Raw genomic sequence first — 19,256 nt, forward strand, 5'->3', positions numbered from 1 at the left:
GGTCTTGATAAATGGTTACACTAGTTATACAGGACGAGCGTGCTGCAGTGTGTTTCTGGTTGGCATGCACAGACAGACTAACAGGTTTTGGCCTGTGCCCATTTGCATCTAACTAAGTGGCGGGGAAAAAGGGTCCTAAAAGGGTTTTGATGCAGCTGATGCTTTCCCGTCTGGCTTTTATTGCTAATTTCATTGCATTTTGCTGAAAATATTACAAGTGCCAACTTCTTGAATAAAAAGACACACACTAAACAGGCTGATGACTTTACCTGCTCCTAGATCCTAGATCTAAATACTGTGAGAGAGTCGATGTTTAGGTGAGAATTATAGCTCTTTGTTTATTGGTTTAATGTCAAGAAGACTAGCAAAGATGTTTCCATGTTAAGTTAACACAGTAGGGGTAGTGTTTTCATGCGTTTGTACATACATGTTATTTTAAATGAAAAATGTACATTGTTCTGGGAAAAGAGACAAGGATCTTTTCAGTACTGACCAGCACTTACCTGCATTAATGAATGAGGTTAACACACTTTGTTTAAAACACATTTTAACATTCAACATGCCATAATTATATATAGTAGGTTAGTTTTTTTTTATATACACATGATTTGAATCTACAAATACTACAGTTGAAATATGGTCACTTCAGTAATGGTTCATTTTCATAAGGGACTGCCAGTGACAGGCTGCATAAAATGCAACCAAAATGCAATTTTTTTTTTTTTTTTTTTGACTGATCATGATCAATATTATCTTCCAACGTTCCATTTAAATAAATGTAATTGCACAAATCTATGTAGGCTAATTTCAATTTGCCAAACTCAGACATATGTTTTTTTTCTGTCCTCTGATGAGCATTGTTCAGGTCTGCCGTTCCCAAAAGCGTTGCTTTATGATACTTTTGGGAAACGCAGTCCTGTTAGACTGCACTTGAGTGAACGCTTTCTGTCATGAACTGGTTCTGTCTTGCAACATTTGGGTGTGTTCTGAGCAGGAAAATAGTTCTATCCTACACATGTATAACGGAGGTTATCTGTCCAATTCAATGCATTTTTTAAATAAACAAAGTCACTGGTAAATAAAACCCACCTTAGTATCGATATTATTTGCTCGAGTATCGATATACCGATAGCTCAGATCGATGCGCCCATCCCTGCGGCGTGGATGATTAACGTCTGTCGCAAACCGGAAGCCGCTTCTCCTGAAGAACACAGACTGATATCTGGTCGATGGCGCACTCTTACATCTTTAGCCCACTGTAACAAGTAAGGAGTTTTAATGTTAGAAAGTCATGCGAGTTTGGAGGATCACGTGCTTTTCACTCTTTTTCGGATGGTTCCTGTCGTCAGTCCCGGAGCTCACAGGTAAAGCCAAACCCACACATACAACACTCACCTGCACAGGTATGAGTAGATACATATACAGCGATTCCATGTCCGGGAAACTGGGATTAATCTTTACCTCTTCTCAAACTTAAACGTAATCGAAATCGACTGGTTTTATAAACTCGAGCTGCTTGGTTAAGTTAGCCTAAACCGTTTTTAAGGAAATGGTTCCAGTTTACTCTGATGTTTGGTCAGTGTTTTAGTCATTTCTAAATGTCTTTTCACTTTAGAAATGAATTATGTGTCCGCTAAAATACAAAAAATACAGATTCATCGCCTGAGATAAAAAAAAAAAGAAAAGAAAAAGTGACAGCAGGGTGTTGGATTTATTGATTTGTTGGATTTATGCTAGCTAATGACACATCTCACTGGATGTTTTTAAGCTAACGTTATTTTCCATACACGCACAAACACAAAAAATATTTTTTGGGGGGGTGCTCAAACATAAATTTGTGTGCTTTTATAAACAATTGCAGGCTATAATTTTATCGAAAAGAGCTAAAGGTTACAGTGGTTAAAGTGTCTAATATATATATTCTTTATCTAGTCATTCAGTTTAACCTTACTGTGCATCATTTCAGGTAGTGCAGAGCTCAATATTGCTGTTGAAGTGGACACAACCATACTCATTAATAGTGCTCACACAAACACACACTGCAGAGTTTGCATCAGACAGGACACACAACAGCTGTGCCAGTCCTCTGTGCTCCTCAGAACTGACACGCTTCTGGATTTCAACTGCTCACAGCCAGAGAATGTGTTCACCGTACAGATCATCAGAGACAATGGTGAGAGCTTGTATTCTTTATGTTTTCATTTAAACACACCCAAACATACACACACACACATACATACACACACATATATATATATATATATATATATATATATATACAGAGCCGGCCAACCCACTAAGCGACCCTTGCAATTGCAAAGGGCCCCGTGGCCAGCAGAGGGCCCCCTTGAGTCACTGCTATATAGTGGGTGAAAAAAATCATACAACAAAAGTAACATAAAATAAATTAATAAAAAGAAATGGGCCTACAGGGCTCTTTATCAGGCATCATGATAAGCACAGTTGTTTTTTATTTAGTTCTTTATTTAGACAAGAAACGAAAATATCTTTCTGGCCATGAAAAACGACAAAAGAAAAGGCTGGAAGAAGAGAATAAGCAAGAAGATAAAGGTATGTAAAACTGTAGGCTTAATTTTCCGATACCTGTATTAGAGCTGAAGACCTTTGCCCGAACCCGACGGGACCCGTCGGGATCCGACGGGTTCGGTCGGGTTCGGGCTTAATTTCTATCATCTTACGCGGGCTCGGGCTCCGGTTTGCGAGGTAAACGAGCGGTCATGTGATGTGTTTCGATTAGCGCGAGAAAGATGCGAAAATGAATGCTGAGCAGGTGTAACGGAGGCATGCCTCTGGTGATTAAGTTTTGGTTGCACCAGCAACTAAAGCAAACTCTGAGGTGTGGAAAGTTTTGACCGTGTTTATAATGAGAATAATGAGTGAATAATGACGCACTATTAGTGAGCGCAGGAGCGCGGTGAAGACATCTACAGTGGATTCAATCATTTTCCTCCACAAAAACATGTAGACCTAGCCTAATCTCTGTGAGTAAAGTTTTTTCAAATGATAACTAAATATTCATTGAGTCTTAAATGCATAATGTTGACAGAGTGTTTACGCTAATGTTGGCATTATTCTTTTATTAAATAAAGCAAATCCGGCGGAGCCTTTATCTTAATTTCGTTATTGCCAAATACCCATCTTAATTTAAAATGTATTTAATTTTTTTTTTAAATGACTCGTTTTTATTGGTGCGTTGGTCTATTTATAGGTTAAATGAGCCTATGTCTAGAATGCTGAGATGTTACGATGTGACACAGGACTTGTTTTATTTCTTTATTCCAACTTCCAAGTGGTCTAGTCTACGTTAGTTACGAGTAAATTATGTTAAAACATGAATAAATTGCTCATTGTTGGCAAAAGGCAAAAGAGCTGTGTGCGTGCGCACATTTGAATAATGTCGGGCTGTAAACGGGTTCGGGCTTTAAAAATGCTGTCAATCAAAATGTACCTGTCGGGCTCGGGTCCTGTCGGGCCTAATTTTTAAGGCCCGATTACAGCTCTAACCTGTATAGATAATCTGCAGTCTAAAAGTCTTATATTGGAATGCAAACACTTACAGCGCGCTTTTCGGCACCTCCCGCTTTTTTTTCGTCATTTTGGGTGACTTGGATCTGAGAGGGTCCGTCTGATTATAATTTCACGAAGTCATCTGAAGCCATTCCATAGCTTAGGGACAGAAGACTATTTACATCATTAAATTAAAGTTTACGGAAACTCGTTTTACCTCATCAATCATTCTCCATTCAGTAACGTTATTCAAACAGCGCGCGCCTCGTGCATGGTAAAACTCTCTTCAATATATGATATATTCACATTATAATGCTTGATCTGTAGATAAAAGGCTGTGGATTTGCATAAGATTTGCACTTTATTTTGTGTATTTGTATTTTATGTTTGTTGCTGTTTTTAAACGACTCGCTACCGTGTGTAGTGATAGATCACGGACACATCACAAGGACTATGAAAAGGCATCAAACACACACTAACTGGAATTTAAAACTGTGAAGAAACAAATGATCAATAAACTGTTGGACAGATATACATTAGGATTTGTGCGCTCGACATTTCTTCGCTTTGTGCCGTAAACTTTTAAATGCGCACTTGAGCAGCGCAGCGCTGCACACTGTGACTCCATGTTAAAGAAAATAGTCTGCTCCGCGTCCATAGCAACGCTCTGTTTATGGCAATGGTGTGTTCTACTTCGCAGCGGTCTGTTATTAAGAAATGACAAACCGCATTCTACATTGGGATTCAACCAAGCCATGTAATAAATGCTAATAAAATAATACTTTTCCTGGTTCACAACACAGTATTCAGTTCTATTTGCTCTATTTCATTTAAATTCTTTATAAAGGCTGTTGTTTGTGCCTCTTAAACTCTGGTGTCAATTAAAAATGTTTCTTTTATGGTCAGTGAAAATCACTTTATCAGTCTTTTTATTCAGCAAGTTCATCAGTGTGTGTTCGTTGCACTGCACTGCCATTCAGCTCAGTGGTATCATAATTTCCCTGTTAGACATCAAACATGGAACTCAGCTCAAGAACTCAAGGTCTTTTATTGTCATTCTGTACATGTTGCCACATAAGAACGAAATACTTACTCAGGGCCAGCAGCGTAAAAAAGATAATTAACATACAGCATACATAGAATAATTAAAACATAATTTAATAGACTAAAAAAAATTAAAATAACATAGTAGATATAATATGTACAGTATAGTTACAAGGTAGTCATTAATTTCTGTAGGCCTTACTTAAAACGGTCAAAGGGGCCTCCAACCAATTTTGCTTAGGGCCCCCAAAGGTCTAGGGCCGGCTCTGGGTGGAACGATACATGTATTCTTACCGAACCGTCTCAAGTACAGGATCCAGAAAGGATTGCACTGTTTGATAACCGGCCGCCAGCAGAACAACAGTGAATAGTTACACACTTGAAAACAAAGCCCACTAGACAGTGACCATGTGCTGACTCTGAATGCGTCTCTCACAAACTGATGATGGAGTATACTTTAAATCCTTGTGCACTTAACTGTTTGTGAAATGAAGCTTTGTGCTCGTGTATCCTACCTCTGTTATTCAGCACAAATCCAAATATTTCAGAATATATCCATATTTGCGATGTAGCGTATCTGAATGCTAAACGATTATTTATATTGCAAATTACGGCAGCGTGTTGTGGCCAAGACATAATTACTAGTGGGAACATCATATTATGTAGTGACCACGAGATTAATTTGTTAAATCTGTGTGACCATAGCAGTCCAGAATTATCAGAGATTTATTCATTAATATTTTATTTTGAATTAAGAAATCTTTATATTATTTATAATAAAAAATATTGAATTATTAAATAATTATATAACCATATGCCTTGGCTACCGGACTGTATTATGTGCGATAGTCAGCTTTCAAATGAAGTTTATAATGAATAAATGTTACATAAAGTGCATAATATAAAATAGGCCTACAAGAAAACATTATCCATCCTACAGTACAGTCTTGGAAGTCCATTAACTGAACTTTTCCCCATAATATTTGTATATTATTATTCTTATTAGACTATTATTATTATTGGTTATATTTGATATTCTTTTATATTGATTTTTTGCTTTATTATGCTGGACATGCCAATAAAGCTTGGATTTTGTTGACTGGAATTTTAGCTGGAATGCAGTTTAAATTTAACATGTATTTAATTTCATTTCGGCTTACTAATAGACAATAATTATAAATGCTATAGTGTTTTGTTGAAGAATTAATAATTCATATAGTTTTATATGTAAATGGAAACACAACATGCTCATTTATCATTTATCTGACAATTATGCCACTAAAGTTTTGACTTTTTGATGATTGTATTTATGCCCATGTGTGATGATAAATGAGTGCGTTTTAATTTAAACTGCATTCCAGCTAAATTTCCAATCAGCATAATCAATGCTTTATTGGTATGTCCAGCATTTAGTGTTATATAATATAATAATCATTATGTAAGTATTTTCACATCTAGGTGGAAATGTTTTATTAGATTTTTACTTTGGTCTGTTCAAAATAAATGAAAAGAAACCGAGCATAGTAGATTTGTTTTGTTTCCCTGTTGTGTTGAAATGGTGAACTGTGATCCCCTAAACCGATGTAAGTACCGAACCGTGACATCTGTGTACCGTTCCACCCTTAATATATATATATAGTTGTACACAATGTGTGTAAACCCTCAGTACGCATCTGCATTAAGACAACCTATTAACCCTCTGGGAGTGGGCAAAATTGACAAAATATTTTTATTTCAATCCAAATTATTGTACTGAATTGTTGATGTATTATTTTTTTTTTATTATATTTACATTTTATTATTTTTATTTCATGTTACTAAATTTCATGCTGCAGTCCATTTATCGACTTTTAACCACTTTTTGAGCATAGACCCGAACATTTTATATCCAACTAAAATACCCATAAATCTTTAATGCTTTGGAACACAAATGGTGTCTTCAAGAAAAAAATATGCTTGGAATATTATTGCTGAATTGAAAAATAACAAATGAACTAAAAACAAAAAATTAAATTTATATTTTTTTAATTGTTACAAAACAATACACAAAATAGTATATTCAAATTTGACATTAAATGTATATCTTCCAAAACACATCTGTAATTAACTAGTTCTTTGGGGTCTAGTTGTGGTTTTTTGATGAGAGGTTTAATAACAGCCAATTACTTATTGACTTACAATTGACTTAGTGCAGCTTGTTACAAGACCTACACACATAAAGGGCACACTCTTGATCTTATTCTGTCCCATGGGATACTGCTGGATGATACTAAATACACTAAATACTATTAATATTCGTATAACTGCCCTTAAGACGCAGAGTATCACTGCTGCTACCTCTGTCAATTTTTATGCAGCGTTTAAGGAATTTTCTCATTATCCTGAACTTGTCTCACCAGAATTAAGCCCGGACGAACTACTTGATAATTTTAATTCTATATGCGGTACAATTTTAAATGATGTCGCTCCAATGAGAACAAAACATCAAAAGTCAATCCCTGAGCCATGGGTGAATAATACTCCTCGGACTCTGAGAAAGGCATGTAGAAGGGCAGAGAGGAAATGGAAAAAGGATAAATTACAGATGTTCTGTGAGATGCTTAAGTATCAGAATGAGTTGGGAGTGGCCAAATCAGACTATTTTTCCTCCCTTATAGACAAGGATTACAATAATCCTAGAGTCCTTTTTAATGTTATTAATACTGTACTGAACCCTGCTGTTTCTATTTACCGGACTGAGTCAGTGGCTGTATGTGAGCGGTTTTGCCAGTTTTTCACAGGCAAGATAGCTGGAATTAGAAACAATATTCAATTGACCACTGGTGATCCTGCAGGTCAGTTAAATTACAACGGCTTGCTCAGTAAGTTTACACCTATCTCAATAACTTTTTTAAATGACACTGTGATGCAGCTAAAACATACAGGTTCACCATTAGATACAATCCCGGCACGATTATTTAAAAGTGGGTCCGACACTTTTAAATTTTATAAACAAATGCCTTGAGTTAGGAGTAGTTCCTGAGTGTTTGAAACACGCATCAGTGCAACCCAGACTTAAGAGGCCTAACTTGGATTCCTCCGATTTATCAAATTTTCGACCTATTTCAAATCCCCCATTTGTGACAAATATTTCAGATAAAGTAGTACTGTGTCAGCTTCAAACATTTTTGGTCGACAATAAAAGTGTTGATATATTTCAATCCGGTTTAGAAAATTTCATTCTACTGAAACGGCTCTGGTAAAAGTGCTCAATGACATTTTCTTAGCCACTGATTCTAGAGACTCGGTAGTGCTTAAGTGCTGCATTTGACACGGTGGACCATAATGTCTTGCTGTCTCGTTTAGAACACATAGTGGGCATCAGAGGTTCAGTCTTACATTGGTTTCAGTCTTATCTGACAAACAGGAGTTTCTCAGTTAACATTGGTAACTATCGATCTTCTTCTGTAAAGCTAACGTGTGGAATTCCTCAAGGCTCCACACTAGGCCCTATGTTGTTTTCTTTATACATGCTTCCTTTAGGTACTATTTTTAAGAAATATGACTTGAGTTATCATTGTTATGCAGACGACACACAAATATATTTTCCCCTTAAACATAAAAATAGTTTAGAACAGATGGCTGCTTGCCTTGAGGATGTTAAAGCATGGATGTCACTGAATTTTTTAAGTTTGAATGAGAATAAGACTGAGGTTATTTTGTTTACATCTTCCAGTGTACATGACACAACAAATGTGAATCTTGGTGCCTTGGAACCTTATGTTAAGCCATACATTAAAAACCTGGGAGTGGTACTGGACAGTGCCCTAAAAATTGACAGGTTAATCAAGTTGTGAAACAAGCTTCTACCAGCTTCGAACCCTAATACAAATTAAGTCTTTCCTTTCATTCTCCAATTTTGAAAAAGTTATACCGGGTTTTATTACTACAAGGCTAGATTATTGTAATTCGCTTTATTTGGGGATCAGTCAGTCATCCATAAATCGCCTGCAGATAGTCCAAAATGCTGCTGCTAGAGTTTTGACAGGAGTTTATAAACGGGAATATATAACTCCTGTCCTTCAGTCACTTCACTGGCTGCCGGTGTATCACAGAATTAATTTTGAAGTCCTGCTATTAGTTTTTAAATCATTAAATGTGTTAGCGCCTGCTTACCTTTCTGATCTACTGACACTTCACCAACCTACAAGTGCTCTTTGGTCTGCGAACTTAGACCTCTTAGTGGTTCCTAGATCAAAACTTAAAAATAGAGCAGATAGAGCATTTTCTATTGCTGCTCCAAGACTGTGGAACAATCTCCCACCTGAAATTAGAACTGCACCCACCGTGTCCATTTTTATAGTGAGAGGTTAAAGACTTTTCTATTTGATCTGTCCCATACAAATTGAATGTTGATGCAGTTGGCCTGTTTGTTATTGTCTTTTATTGTGTTACGGTGCTTATTTTAAATTTTTGCATTCTGTATAGCACATTGGTCAACAGAAGTTGTTTAATTGTGCTTTATAAATAAAGTGATTGATTGATTGAATTAATTTTACAACCAATGCATACTTTTACATTGTTCTCCATCTAAAGTTACAAAAAAAATTATAGCTTGCAGATGTGTACTTTTTGCCATCTTAATATATCTACTGTATTCTTTCTCTGATGTGCACGTTTGCTCCACAGTGATGTATAACATTGAACCCAAAGAACACGACGCCTTTCAAAAGTTCAATCGCACCTTCATCTGGAATCTGAAGCCGCCAGATACAAAGACCTTACACTTGAATTTCAGTAGTACTGGTTTACAGCAGATTCAGCCCACAGACAGCTGCCCAGACAAACACGTTTACATGCTCGCAGTGCAGAATGTCAGCGTTGGACGGTTTTGTTCGAATGGAACTATTAGACAAGTCGATGTGTGTAACATTGGCATACTCTCTTTGGAAGTGTCTGGAGGTCGAGCTCTGGACAAGAAGGTTATCGGTGTGTCAATGGGACCTCTCATTAACTGTAAGCAAACTTATATATTTAAGCACTAAGTGTTTAAACAAGGTCGGCATGTATGTGAAATGTTGTACTTTATTTTACAGCACTGGCTAATTTCCATGTTGTTCTCCCAGAGAGGAGTTCAACCCAGGACTTCTTTACCCCAATCGCTTTTCCTGAAGATGCAGAGACAACGTGGTGTTTTACCATTCCCCACACATACTACACTGATGTGCACATTCTGAGCTACACTGTCCCAACATGCCTCCAACCTGAAAACATCCCTACAATGAAGTACACTTGGCAGGGGGAAGAGCCTTTGGTGAAACTGATGAATGTAAGCCAGCCGTTGGTAGAGCCTGGCAACTTTAACCTTTCTATAAAGAACTGCAAATTATCCGGGCCACAGCCTCCATCGCAAGACCTAACGGTGCACTTCCAGATCTCTGCCATCAGGAGAAGCAAGGGTAGGTAACACAAGTGATTTGTTTGTATAGTCATCATATTGGGTCATTCTGTGTCAACTCAACAACAGGTCCCTGGCTGAGATTGTTTATTAATTTTGGTTGGTGCAGAAAAAAAAAAACTACTGTACATAAATGCATACGAGAAGCCAAAATACTAAATGCTATGGATGCATATTTGGGAATAATCCTCTATTTTTAAAGAGGTCAAAGTGAAGTTTTCTTATTAGACCTTGAACTGTGGGGGAGGAGGGAATTATGAAAAAGAAATGTTAGCATTATAATTTCTTTTTTACACATATTGGTAGGTCTAATATTAAAAATCATTGTTGCATTATTATTATTGCATACCAGTTCACATTTAATTCCAAAGATTGCATGCCTGTAACTCAAGAAATATGAAATGCATCTATATATCATTTCTTAACAAACATTTATTTTGGTATCTTCATTTCTAAGGCCCTGTATGATTCAGTTCCAGAGATATAAGCTCTCAATGTGGCTCCATACAGATCAAAAATATTTTTTGCAAAGTTTGTCTGCCTGTAACTCCAGAAGTATTAAATATATCTCAATATTCTTTTGGATTCTTGTCTTAACATACTGTATTTTTGATTTTGTACCATTTTAAGGAAATGTATTTTACTCATTGTCAGTGGTCAAACCTTTTTTTAATTCATGTAGTTTATAGTGTAGCCAACAACAGTGTGTTCTTGAACACTGGGTCTAGAAGAGATTTTTTTAATTTGTTGCATTTGTATGCGATTTGTTTTCTTGACCCATTTTTATTATTATTGATTGATAGCTTTATCATTTTTGATTTTCTTTGTGTACACAAGGCCCGACTTTGATTGATCCATCTGTTGTGTCATATGGGAAACCCAAGCAGGCCATGACTCATGAAGACAGGATATGAGAAGAGAGCTTGCTTTCTTTTCAGTGGATTTTGAAGAGCCTCTGATCTCACAGGAGTTGCTTCTTAAGCTGCTTTAGTCAACCTTGCTTTTTCAGGTTTTATTTAGGGTGGGGAAGGATGAAATCTAGAGCAGCAGTCATTGAATCACCACTGATTTCAGACAGTGTTTCAACATTGAGCAGACAGTCATGACAAACATTAAATTATTGGTTATATTGTAAATGCATTTGGGGATTTTTGCTTTTAATTTCATCCCATGTTTAAATATTTTTATCATGTTGGAATAACATATTAAAGTTACAATTATAGTAAGTTTCACATTAAATTGATGCTGATTTTTATTTATGTTTATATATATATTATATTATATTATATTATATTATATTATATTATATTATATTATATTTTTGTAATCTTTGTGTCTTACTCTTTCCACTGTTGCAGGGCAATGTGAAGGGGATCTGCCTGAGAAGCAAGTACTACAGATACGTGTAAAAAAAAAGGAAAAAACAACCTGTGTGTTGAAACTGGATTCGGTAATGATGGACACAATCACCATAGCTTCAGGGAACCATTTTGTCCTGAACTCATTTGACTGTCACAAGGATGATATAGAGTTGACTGTCAACCAGACCATAGGTACTCAACTCTATGATACGATGCACCACGACTTTTTGAGCTTTGAGTTTTCACTCTGTAAAATACTCTTGTTTCTCCCAGTCACCATTAGAACAGAATATTCACCAGCTAAACCTATATTTAACATAACTTAAATTATTATTATAATTATTTGTGGTGATTATCCGAGCCATTTTTGGTGACAAATAAATTGTTTGTTTTTTGGTAGAAGTCCAATATGGCAACAAACATAAGGGGGAGGATACAAACCCAAAGGTCTAAGAATAATGAATTTTAACCAGATGGTGGGGCTGAAGAGTTTAACATACAGAAACTAAAAATGGTACAGGTACTTTTTAGAGCATCCCCAATCAGTGTGCCAAATTTCACAACTTTCCTTTAATCAAGTGGCACAAGGAGAAGAAGAAAATGAATGAATATAACAGGGTTAAAACCTAAGTAATTATTTAGTAATCATTCTAATTCTATGAGAATTTGGAAAACTAATGATAACGACACAGAGGAATAGTATTGTTTGAATATCTTTTGATATTAATTTTCTAGCTGCTAAAACCATAACAAATATTGACAGCCAATCAGAACTCAATCAAATTTTTAAAATGCAGAATCCAACATTTGCCGATGACAAAATAGTAGCGCAATCTTAGAATAAACCAAAACTCATTGTCTCATTATGTGAACCCGTTATGTTGTTGTTGTTTTTTGAACTCTTTATATAGTTGTCCTTCTAGTTATTGGTCTTGGTGTCAACACTCCTGTACACTCCTTCTTGGCTTCTACTACTGAAATATTCCTCTATTCAGCAAACGTCTTTGTTTTTTTTTTTTATCAACAGAATGTAAAGAATGGAGAGACTGTGCCTCCACTCCATTCCCTCTAACTTTCAGCTACGATCAGCAGTGTATTCCGGGAGTTTTGAAGAAGATCATCTGGCTCCTTCAAGGCCCGCAGAACAGTGCAGTGGAGCTGCAGACTCCTGCAGGAGATCTGCGTTACTGTCCGCCCAAAGACAAATGCAACAGCATCCTCCTCCTAAATGTGTCCCATGTTACCTCTGGCATCACTCTTGGGCAGTTTTGTCCAAAGGGAACCATTCAGAAAATCCAAATCCGTGAATCCATGATTGCAATATCTGCCTCCGTTATGAGTTCCAATTACTGGAATTTGGCAACTAAACCCTTCTTAACCTATTCATTTACACAGGACATATCAGGTAAATGCTTTCATTATAAATCAATAAACCGTTAGTGTACCTGCTCAGATATATTCAGTGCAAGTGACTTGATGTCAAAAATCAGTTTTTGAGTCTTTACTGTTCCTCATACAGAGCACTATATATTCACTGTTGCACCAAAAATGGATAACCCTACGGTGTTGGCGACCCCAGCCTGGCCGTCTGGCATGAAATCGTCTAGCACCGTGTCCTGGATTGTTAACCTGGAGCCTCAGTTCAAGAGCAATGTAAAGTTCAGAAATGTCAGCCAGCCCAAGTGTAAGGAGGTGCACACAAACATCGCAGTGCAGACCATTCGATCTCAAAAGACGCTGTACAGCACCAAAAAAGATGAGAAGATTAATGATCTCCTGGTTCCAGAAAGTTTTTACCTGAACATGACTAACTGCAAATCACCGACAGGAGCCTTCAGGGCGATGATGGAGATCACGCTGCAAAACAGCTCAAGTGAGACCGCCTTCCCTGGCAACTTCCAATGTCCACAAAATATCCATGTAATATAGAAAAAAAACTTGAATGATGATATGAAATGTATCATGTTTTCAGATGTGCTTTTGGGCATCATCCTGAGTATTGTGGGAGTTGTGTTGGTGATCATAACAGCTGTGGGGATCTGTATTTTTCTCAGGTGAGAGTTTTGCATAAACATATTTTAAATAGAACTGCAAGCAACAATAACTGAACAGGGGTTCAAGCACTTTGTAAGGCTTTTCAGTGCATGCATAAATATTGTATGTTATTTAATAAGCCTCTAATCCAAGTACTTTTCCATAAAAAATACACAATTTTACAGCTGAACAACTGCTATAGCACCAACTATTGCCTGATTCTAATAAGCATGTTTATGATCTGGTGTCATTATTAAGGTCTGAGGTTTATTCCTCTTGCTTTAATTTGAGTGAAACACTCAAGACAAGTTTGTGAAATTAGGTTTTTAAAATCTCAAATATTTAAGAGTTTGATTGGCAGCGGTGGATTTTGAGGCAAAATTGTTCAGAATGATAGTATATTTTACAAAGTATTTGTAAAATATTGCATAAACCATCATTTACACACATGTAAAATGTGTTAGTGGCCCCTGATTTCTTTTAATTTTTCACTCTTTTGGGGCCATGGTTCATTCAGGCCCATCATTCAGTTTCATTCCAACTCTCCTCTGTTAATACATCTCTAGTAGCTGTTGATTAGCTGATGGCAGGAATGGTTTTTAATTTTATCTCAATGTCCTCATAAGCAATGATAGCACCTTGGACGAAGAGACACTATGCCAACTTACAAGACAATCGGACCAACAGTTGCATAGTTGGAGCCAATTTCATAATTTATACTTTTTTTCGTTATAGTGTCACCAAATGCCTAAGCGCTTTTCGCGTAAACTCGTATTGAGATCATGCACATGTGTACCAAACTTGATGGAAATATCCATTTAAGAGTTATAGCCATTTTAGTGAAAGTGACTATACCCACTACAAACATTTTGGCATGAGGTTACAGTAAAAGTAAAAAAAAAAAAAAAAAAGTGTTTACCCTTTCGAGTATTGTATCTAAATTGATTTTTAACAAAACATCTCAATATTACACAGGAAAAAGAAGAGGAATAAGGCTCCCCCAGTATCTGTCTACAATCCCAGTGAGCATACTTTCCTTCCAGGCCTGCATGGCATGTCCAAAGCACAGGACGAGGAGGATCCTCACACTTACATTTACATAGATGAATCTCTAATATATAGCCATCTGCTTAAAGATGATAATGAAAAAGAAGAATAAGAAGAAGCCACTGCAGATGAGAGTGATTTGAAGCTGGATTATCCACCTCTGAATAACCCAGCTGTAGCTGAGAGACCAATCAGAAAAGATGAAAACCTCGTCACTGAAAGCAATGCATTGATTGACAATGATCTCTATGGTTTAGTTCAGGGACAATCAACTACATCTGACTCCACGAAGACTTCTGAAGAGGAGGGGAAGTGAAGCCAGACTCTGTGTGTGAGGGGGAAAGTCCTGATGAAATAGAATGCACTACTGTTAACTAAAGTGTATTTTTTTGTTTTTATATTTAGTATTTTACATGTAAACAGGCTGCTAGTTTTAAAGACTGTATGTAATTTTTGACATTAAAACATCTGTTTATTTATTTACACCTTAAAAAGTTATGAAATGTATTCTATCAAAAAAAGTGAAAAAATTCTCTAGGTTTGTGAATTGGCTGTGACCCAGGGGTCTTGTTGCAGACCTTAGAAAATTGTTTGGGATAGCAAAGTCTTCTAATATGCCATTGGCTTCTACCACATAAATGTAAATGGTTTCCACTACAAATACCATCACAAACATTACAAACCATCAACTTTTAACCATTAAATCCAGAAAACAAATGATTTCCTGTAAACATATTCCATTAGAATTTAGTGGTTAACAAGCTGCCAATAGAAGGTAACCAGTAACCAGTAGAGCTCAACAGGGGCCAGTACACTTTCCATTAAAATCTGTATAATTCCCAACATAACTATTAAAACCATTACAAAATCTGTGATGGTTTCTATATTGTGTTTTTTTTTTTTTTTTCAGCAGCGCCAAACATCTCTTTGGGGAGTTTGGTGAGCAGGTGTGAAAAACGCATCCAAACTCCCGTAACGATTGGGTGCTAAATTTCAATTTGAACTTACTTTTTGTGACCGTTAACAAATATGTTCTATATATGGGTAGCAGAGATGTGTGGTGATACCTTATTAGCAGCAGTTATGGGCTGCCCACATTGTCCACCATTTTGGAACGGTCAAAGACAGACCAGGAACACTCGACATCAAGTTGACTGTTTCTACAGCTGTAAATGTATACAGCTATTAATATTTAGCTCTGCAATAAACTAGATGCTTACTAGTTTACCAGAGGCTTGCAGTATTGTGGCATCTTGAAAAATTATTTTTAGAAAAAAAATAAACTCCTAACACCTGTGAGTGACCTATCCAAGATGGCGGATGTGGTATCTACTATATATGTGGTATATACTATCTATATATATGTATAGTATATATATGGTATATATGGTGTATAGTATATATATGGTATATACTATATATGATTTAAAGAAATTCAGATGTACTTCATCCACGTTGTTACTATTATGTTGCTTATTAGCGTCAGTTGCATCGCTTCACTCCCATTCACAAATCTTCTCCCGTGGCCTTATGGGATGATAAAATGACCATTGAATTCACTCTCAAGAATATAGTATGAAGTAGTATGTCATCCAGATACTTACACCTAATGTTTTTTGAATACTACTATGAATTTGGACTTACTGTTTTTTTGCATACTTTATAGATGTGAAGTCTTCCTTTTTTGGGGATGCAACAAATATGTAAGTTTTGCCACTAGACCATGCTTATTCAAAATAACATCTAAGCCAAAGCTTAAAGACGCTGTGAAAGAGCGTTGAATCATGGGAGATGTTGTGTTCACCACCATCAACGAGGGTTGCATGGATTTGTGCAGTGCACCACTGACATGCGACACAAAGACACGGACCATTACACCGGTTTAAACTGTGCATTTCTCTTGATTTAGATGTTGGAAATATTTGTGATAATGTAAGTACACAATTCAACAAAATATATAACATTGTTCTAGTGGTTTTGAGATATTTTAAAGCAAAAATCTTCCATATTGTACCTTTAACTGAAATTTTTGCTACACATTCTACTGAAAATGTCCAATGTCGTTCTGTAGCAGGAAGCTTAGATGATGTTGAACTGACAGACAGATGCCTTTTTCTCCCCGACAGTCCTTGTCATATACTTTGCAATATAAAACAATTATTTCACTTTAACCATTTTTGTAATAATTATATTTATTGTTGTTGTTTTATTCTTTGCACTGCTGTAATAATAATATTTGACAATTTTACTGTTTTTATTGTGTTTGTAGTCAAACAGCTTATGCTGAGCAGGAGGACTTAAAAAAATGTGTATAGAACTTAATTTTTTTTCCATCCTAAAAACAAAATTCGATTGTGTTTTATAATCGTTTTAACTCTTTAAATTTAGCTGAAAAGCATATAAGTTGTTTTAATGACAGACTCCACTGTGACAACGTCTATGGACGGTTTTTATTATTATTATTATTAAAGCAAAAAAGAATGAGAAACAGATCAACATTTTTTAAATATATATTTTAATTTTTGCTTTGAAAAAAGAATCAATGAAAGTAAGAAAACATAAACTGCCATAATTTATACATATACAAAACTTAGACACATTATTAGTCACCGTTCATTGTTAACAAAGAACAAACTAAACCTCTGAAATGACTGACAACTGATTACTCTCTGGACAGGAGACCAATCTAAAGAATAGCTCACCCAAAAAATGTCAATTTGCTGAGAATTTACTCTTACCCTCGGAATATCCAAGATGGAAACAGATCATCAATGGATCAATGGATCCTCTGCAGTGAATGGGTGCCTTCAGAATAGATTTGTTCACTGGAGAAAAAAACATTTTGGCCAGAAGCAACAGTTTGAAGCTGAAAAACTTAACGATAGTTTTGTTTCTTAAAAACATGCAGCTTTTGTCTTCTCAAGACATTAGTTATGCAAGCTTAAATCTTAAATCTAACCCTTCAAAGATCTGAGGAGAGATAATGCCACACAGAACCACCAAATCTTGCTACAAGTTTGATTGCGACATATAATCATTGCTGTTAATAGTGTTCATCATTACGTCTTTAACTGAATTGTATCGTACATTTTTGCCATATGTACATCAACTTGACATGGTCACCACTGATAAACTACTACTAAATATATTTCAGAAACTTAAATTTCCTGGAAAGCTGCTTTGCAGCGATTTGCATCATGAAAAGTGCTATACAAATAAACTTGAATTATATTGAATTGAATAAACTGATGGACTGGAGTGGTGCGGATTACTTGTGGATTATTGTGATGTTTTTATCAGCTGTTTAGACTCTCATTCTGACGGCACCCATTCACTGCAGAGCATCCATTGATGAGCAAGTGATGGTCCAGATCTGTTCTGATAAAGAAACAGACTCATCTACATCTTGGATGACCTGAGTCCTGGGTGAACGATTCATTAAACAGACACACAAGCAGATCGTACATTCAAACACTGGCACGGTGACACAATCTCGCCAGCATGTACAGTAGATTTATTCATTTGTTTAAGGCTCAATGTGTCTCAAGTCATGAAGAGATGCTCCGATCCGTCGGTTTCACTCAAGTCCATGCATAGATTCAAACACACAACTGTAACAGTAAAGTCACTGGAGTAAAGCTCAGCTGGATGCGAGTGAATAGATGTTTAGTTATGTAAGGCATCATCAGCTAATTCACTCGCTGGAGGTCAATTAATCTGAGCAAAACAACACATGTTTAAAAGAACAGTAAGTGCACACATTACAGGACAACTAATCAATCCTTAGGATTGGAACAGTTATACAGCATGCTTTACATCAGCGGTTCTCAGCTGGGTTTGCTACCAGGACTGTAACCACCAAAGACAGAAATGGACAAATTGTCCCCCTATTATTGTAAATTCTTGTTTGCTGTTAGGATTAGGGATGCATCCGTTGAGCGGCCATAAATCGGAACCGGATGATTTTTGCTTAAAATGTGCAAGCTGCAATCAGCTTGTTTTTGATATTTGAATAAGTTGACGCAATGTTTACACGGCATTTTAAATTATGGCGGGTGAGGGTGTTTTTGACTGGGTTTGGCCAATCAATGTCTACTTCTGTCACGGTTAGTAAAAGTTGAGCTGGTTCGACCCTGCTCCGGAGTAGGAGCTAATTTAGTTCTAGAAAAGGCAGTGCGAAAATGCCCAAAAGTGGGTAGTTCCACAATTAGTTCTGCTACTATGACAAGGTTCCTGCGGTGTGAAAAGCCCTTATGTTTCTATTGAATGCAGGCTACTTACTACGCTTTTACTACCGTTAATATCAATAGCTACAGTGAGTTATTGTTTTCAATAGCCAAAAGCCAGTTTGGCCTAATAAATACCAAATAAACATCTTGTTTATGTATACTTTCCTTCTTTTTGTTTTTTGCCTAAAGAACAAAAAAAATCAGGTATCGGCATCGGCCAGTTTGCTTGTAAAAAGAAATCGGTGTCAGAATCAACCATTACAAATGATCAGTGCATCACTAGTTAGGATGACAAAAAAGTTTTAAAATGACTGTTTTGGCCAATCAAATCAAAGTTCACAGAAGCCGAGAGGTACCAAGCATTTAATATCTTAACTGTTTTACAATAGAAATGTTAAACAACAATAATATCCAGGGATACGAACTACTCAACTTTGTTTTTGTAAATATGGCCATTTTAAATTGAAAATATGGTTTCATTTACATGAATAATGTACTGAATGTGACGAGACGAGTACGTTGTGTTTTCAACAAATTATAGTGCATGTTAAAGCTGATAGTTAAAATTCTTCCAAA

At 36.2% G+C, this 19,256-nt stretch overlaps 1 protein-coding gene and 1 long non-coding RNA gene across 4 annotated transcripts in view; one reads left to right on the forward strand and one right to left on the reverse strand.

The window, feature by feature from the left end:
• Positions 1-1,225, reverse strand: part of LOC127975539 (uncharacterized) — a 39,710-nt gene extending 38,485 nt beyond the window's left edge. The window contains exon 1 of the long non-coding RNA XR_008157546.1: positions 1,090-1,225. This is a non-coding gene — a long non-coding RNA (uncharacterized LOC127975539). The remainder of the gene's footprint in view (positions 1-1,089) is intronic.
• On the forward strand, positions 1,146-14,945 carry LOC127975537 (CUB domain-containing protein 1). Of its 3 annotated transcripts, XM_052579687.1 has the most exons (10): positions 1,147-1,364; positions 1,967-2,173; positions 2,479-2,571; positions 9,241-9,567; positions 9,648-10,010; positions 11,368-11,562; positions 12,398-12,775; positions 12,890-13,243; positions 13,343-13,424; positions 14,380-14,945. In XM_052579687.1, exons 1-10 carry the CDS (start codon positions 1,292-1,294, stop codon positions 14,561-14,563), a joined length of 2,256 nt encoding a protein of 751 aa, XP_052435647.1. In that variant the 5' UTR covers positions 1,147-1,291; the 3' UTR covers positions 14,564-14,945. The 3 variants fall into 3 exon arrangements, with proteins under 3 accessions (XP_052435648.1, XP_052435647.1, XP_052435649.1); XM_052579688.1 differs by lacking the exon at positions 2,479-2,571 and having other exon boundaries at positions 1,146-1,364; XM_052579689.1 differs by lacking the exons at positions 1,967-2,173; positions 2,479-2,571.
• The last annotated feature ends 4,311 nt before the right edge of the window (positions 14,946-19,256 follow it).

This window comes from Carassius gibelio, chromosome B16, assembly GCF_023724105.1.
Source record: "Carassius gibelio isolate Cgi1373 ecotype wild population from Czech Republic chromosome B16, carGib1.2-hapl.c, whole genome shotgun sequence".
In the NCBI taxonomy this organism is placed as follows: Eukaryota; Metazoa; Chordata; class Actinopteri; order Cypriniformes; family Cyprinidae; genus Carassius; species Carassius gibelio.

Excerpts from the sequence above, each read along its gene's own strand:
- LOC127975537 (XM_052579687.1), top strand. The coding sequence starts at position 1,292 with ATGCGAGTTTGGAGGATCACGTGCTTTTCACTCTTTTTCGGATGGTTC. Across the intron at positions 10,011-11,367 it reads TGCCATCAGGAGAAGCAAGG|GGCAATGTGAAGGGGATCTG; the intron begins GTAGGTAACACA and ends CCACTGTTGCAG. Across the intron at positions 13,425-14,379 it reads GGGATCTGTATTTTTCTCAG|GAAAAAGAAGAGGAATAAGG; the intron begins GTGAGAGTTTTG and ends AATATTACACAG.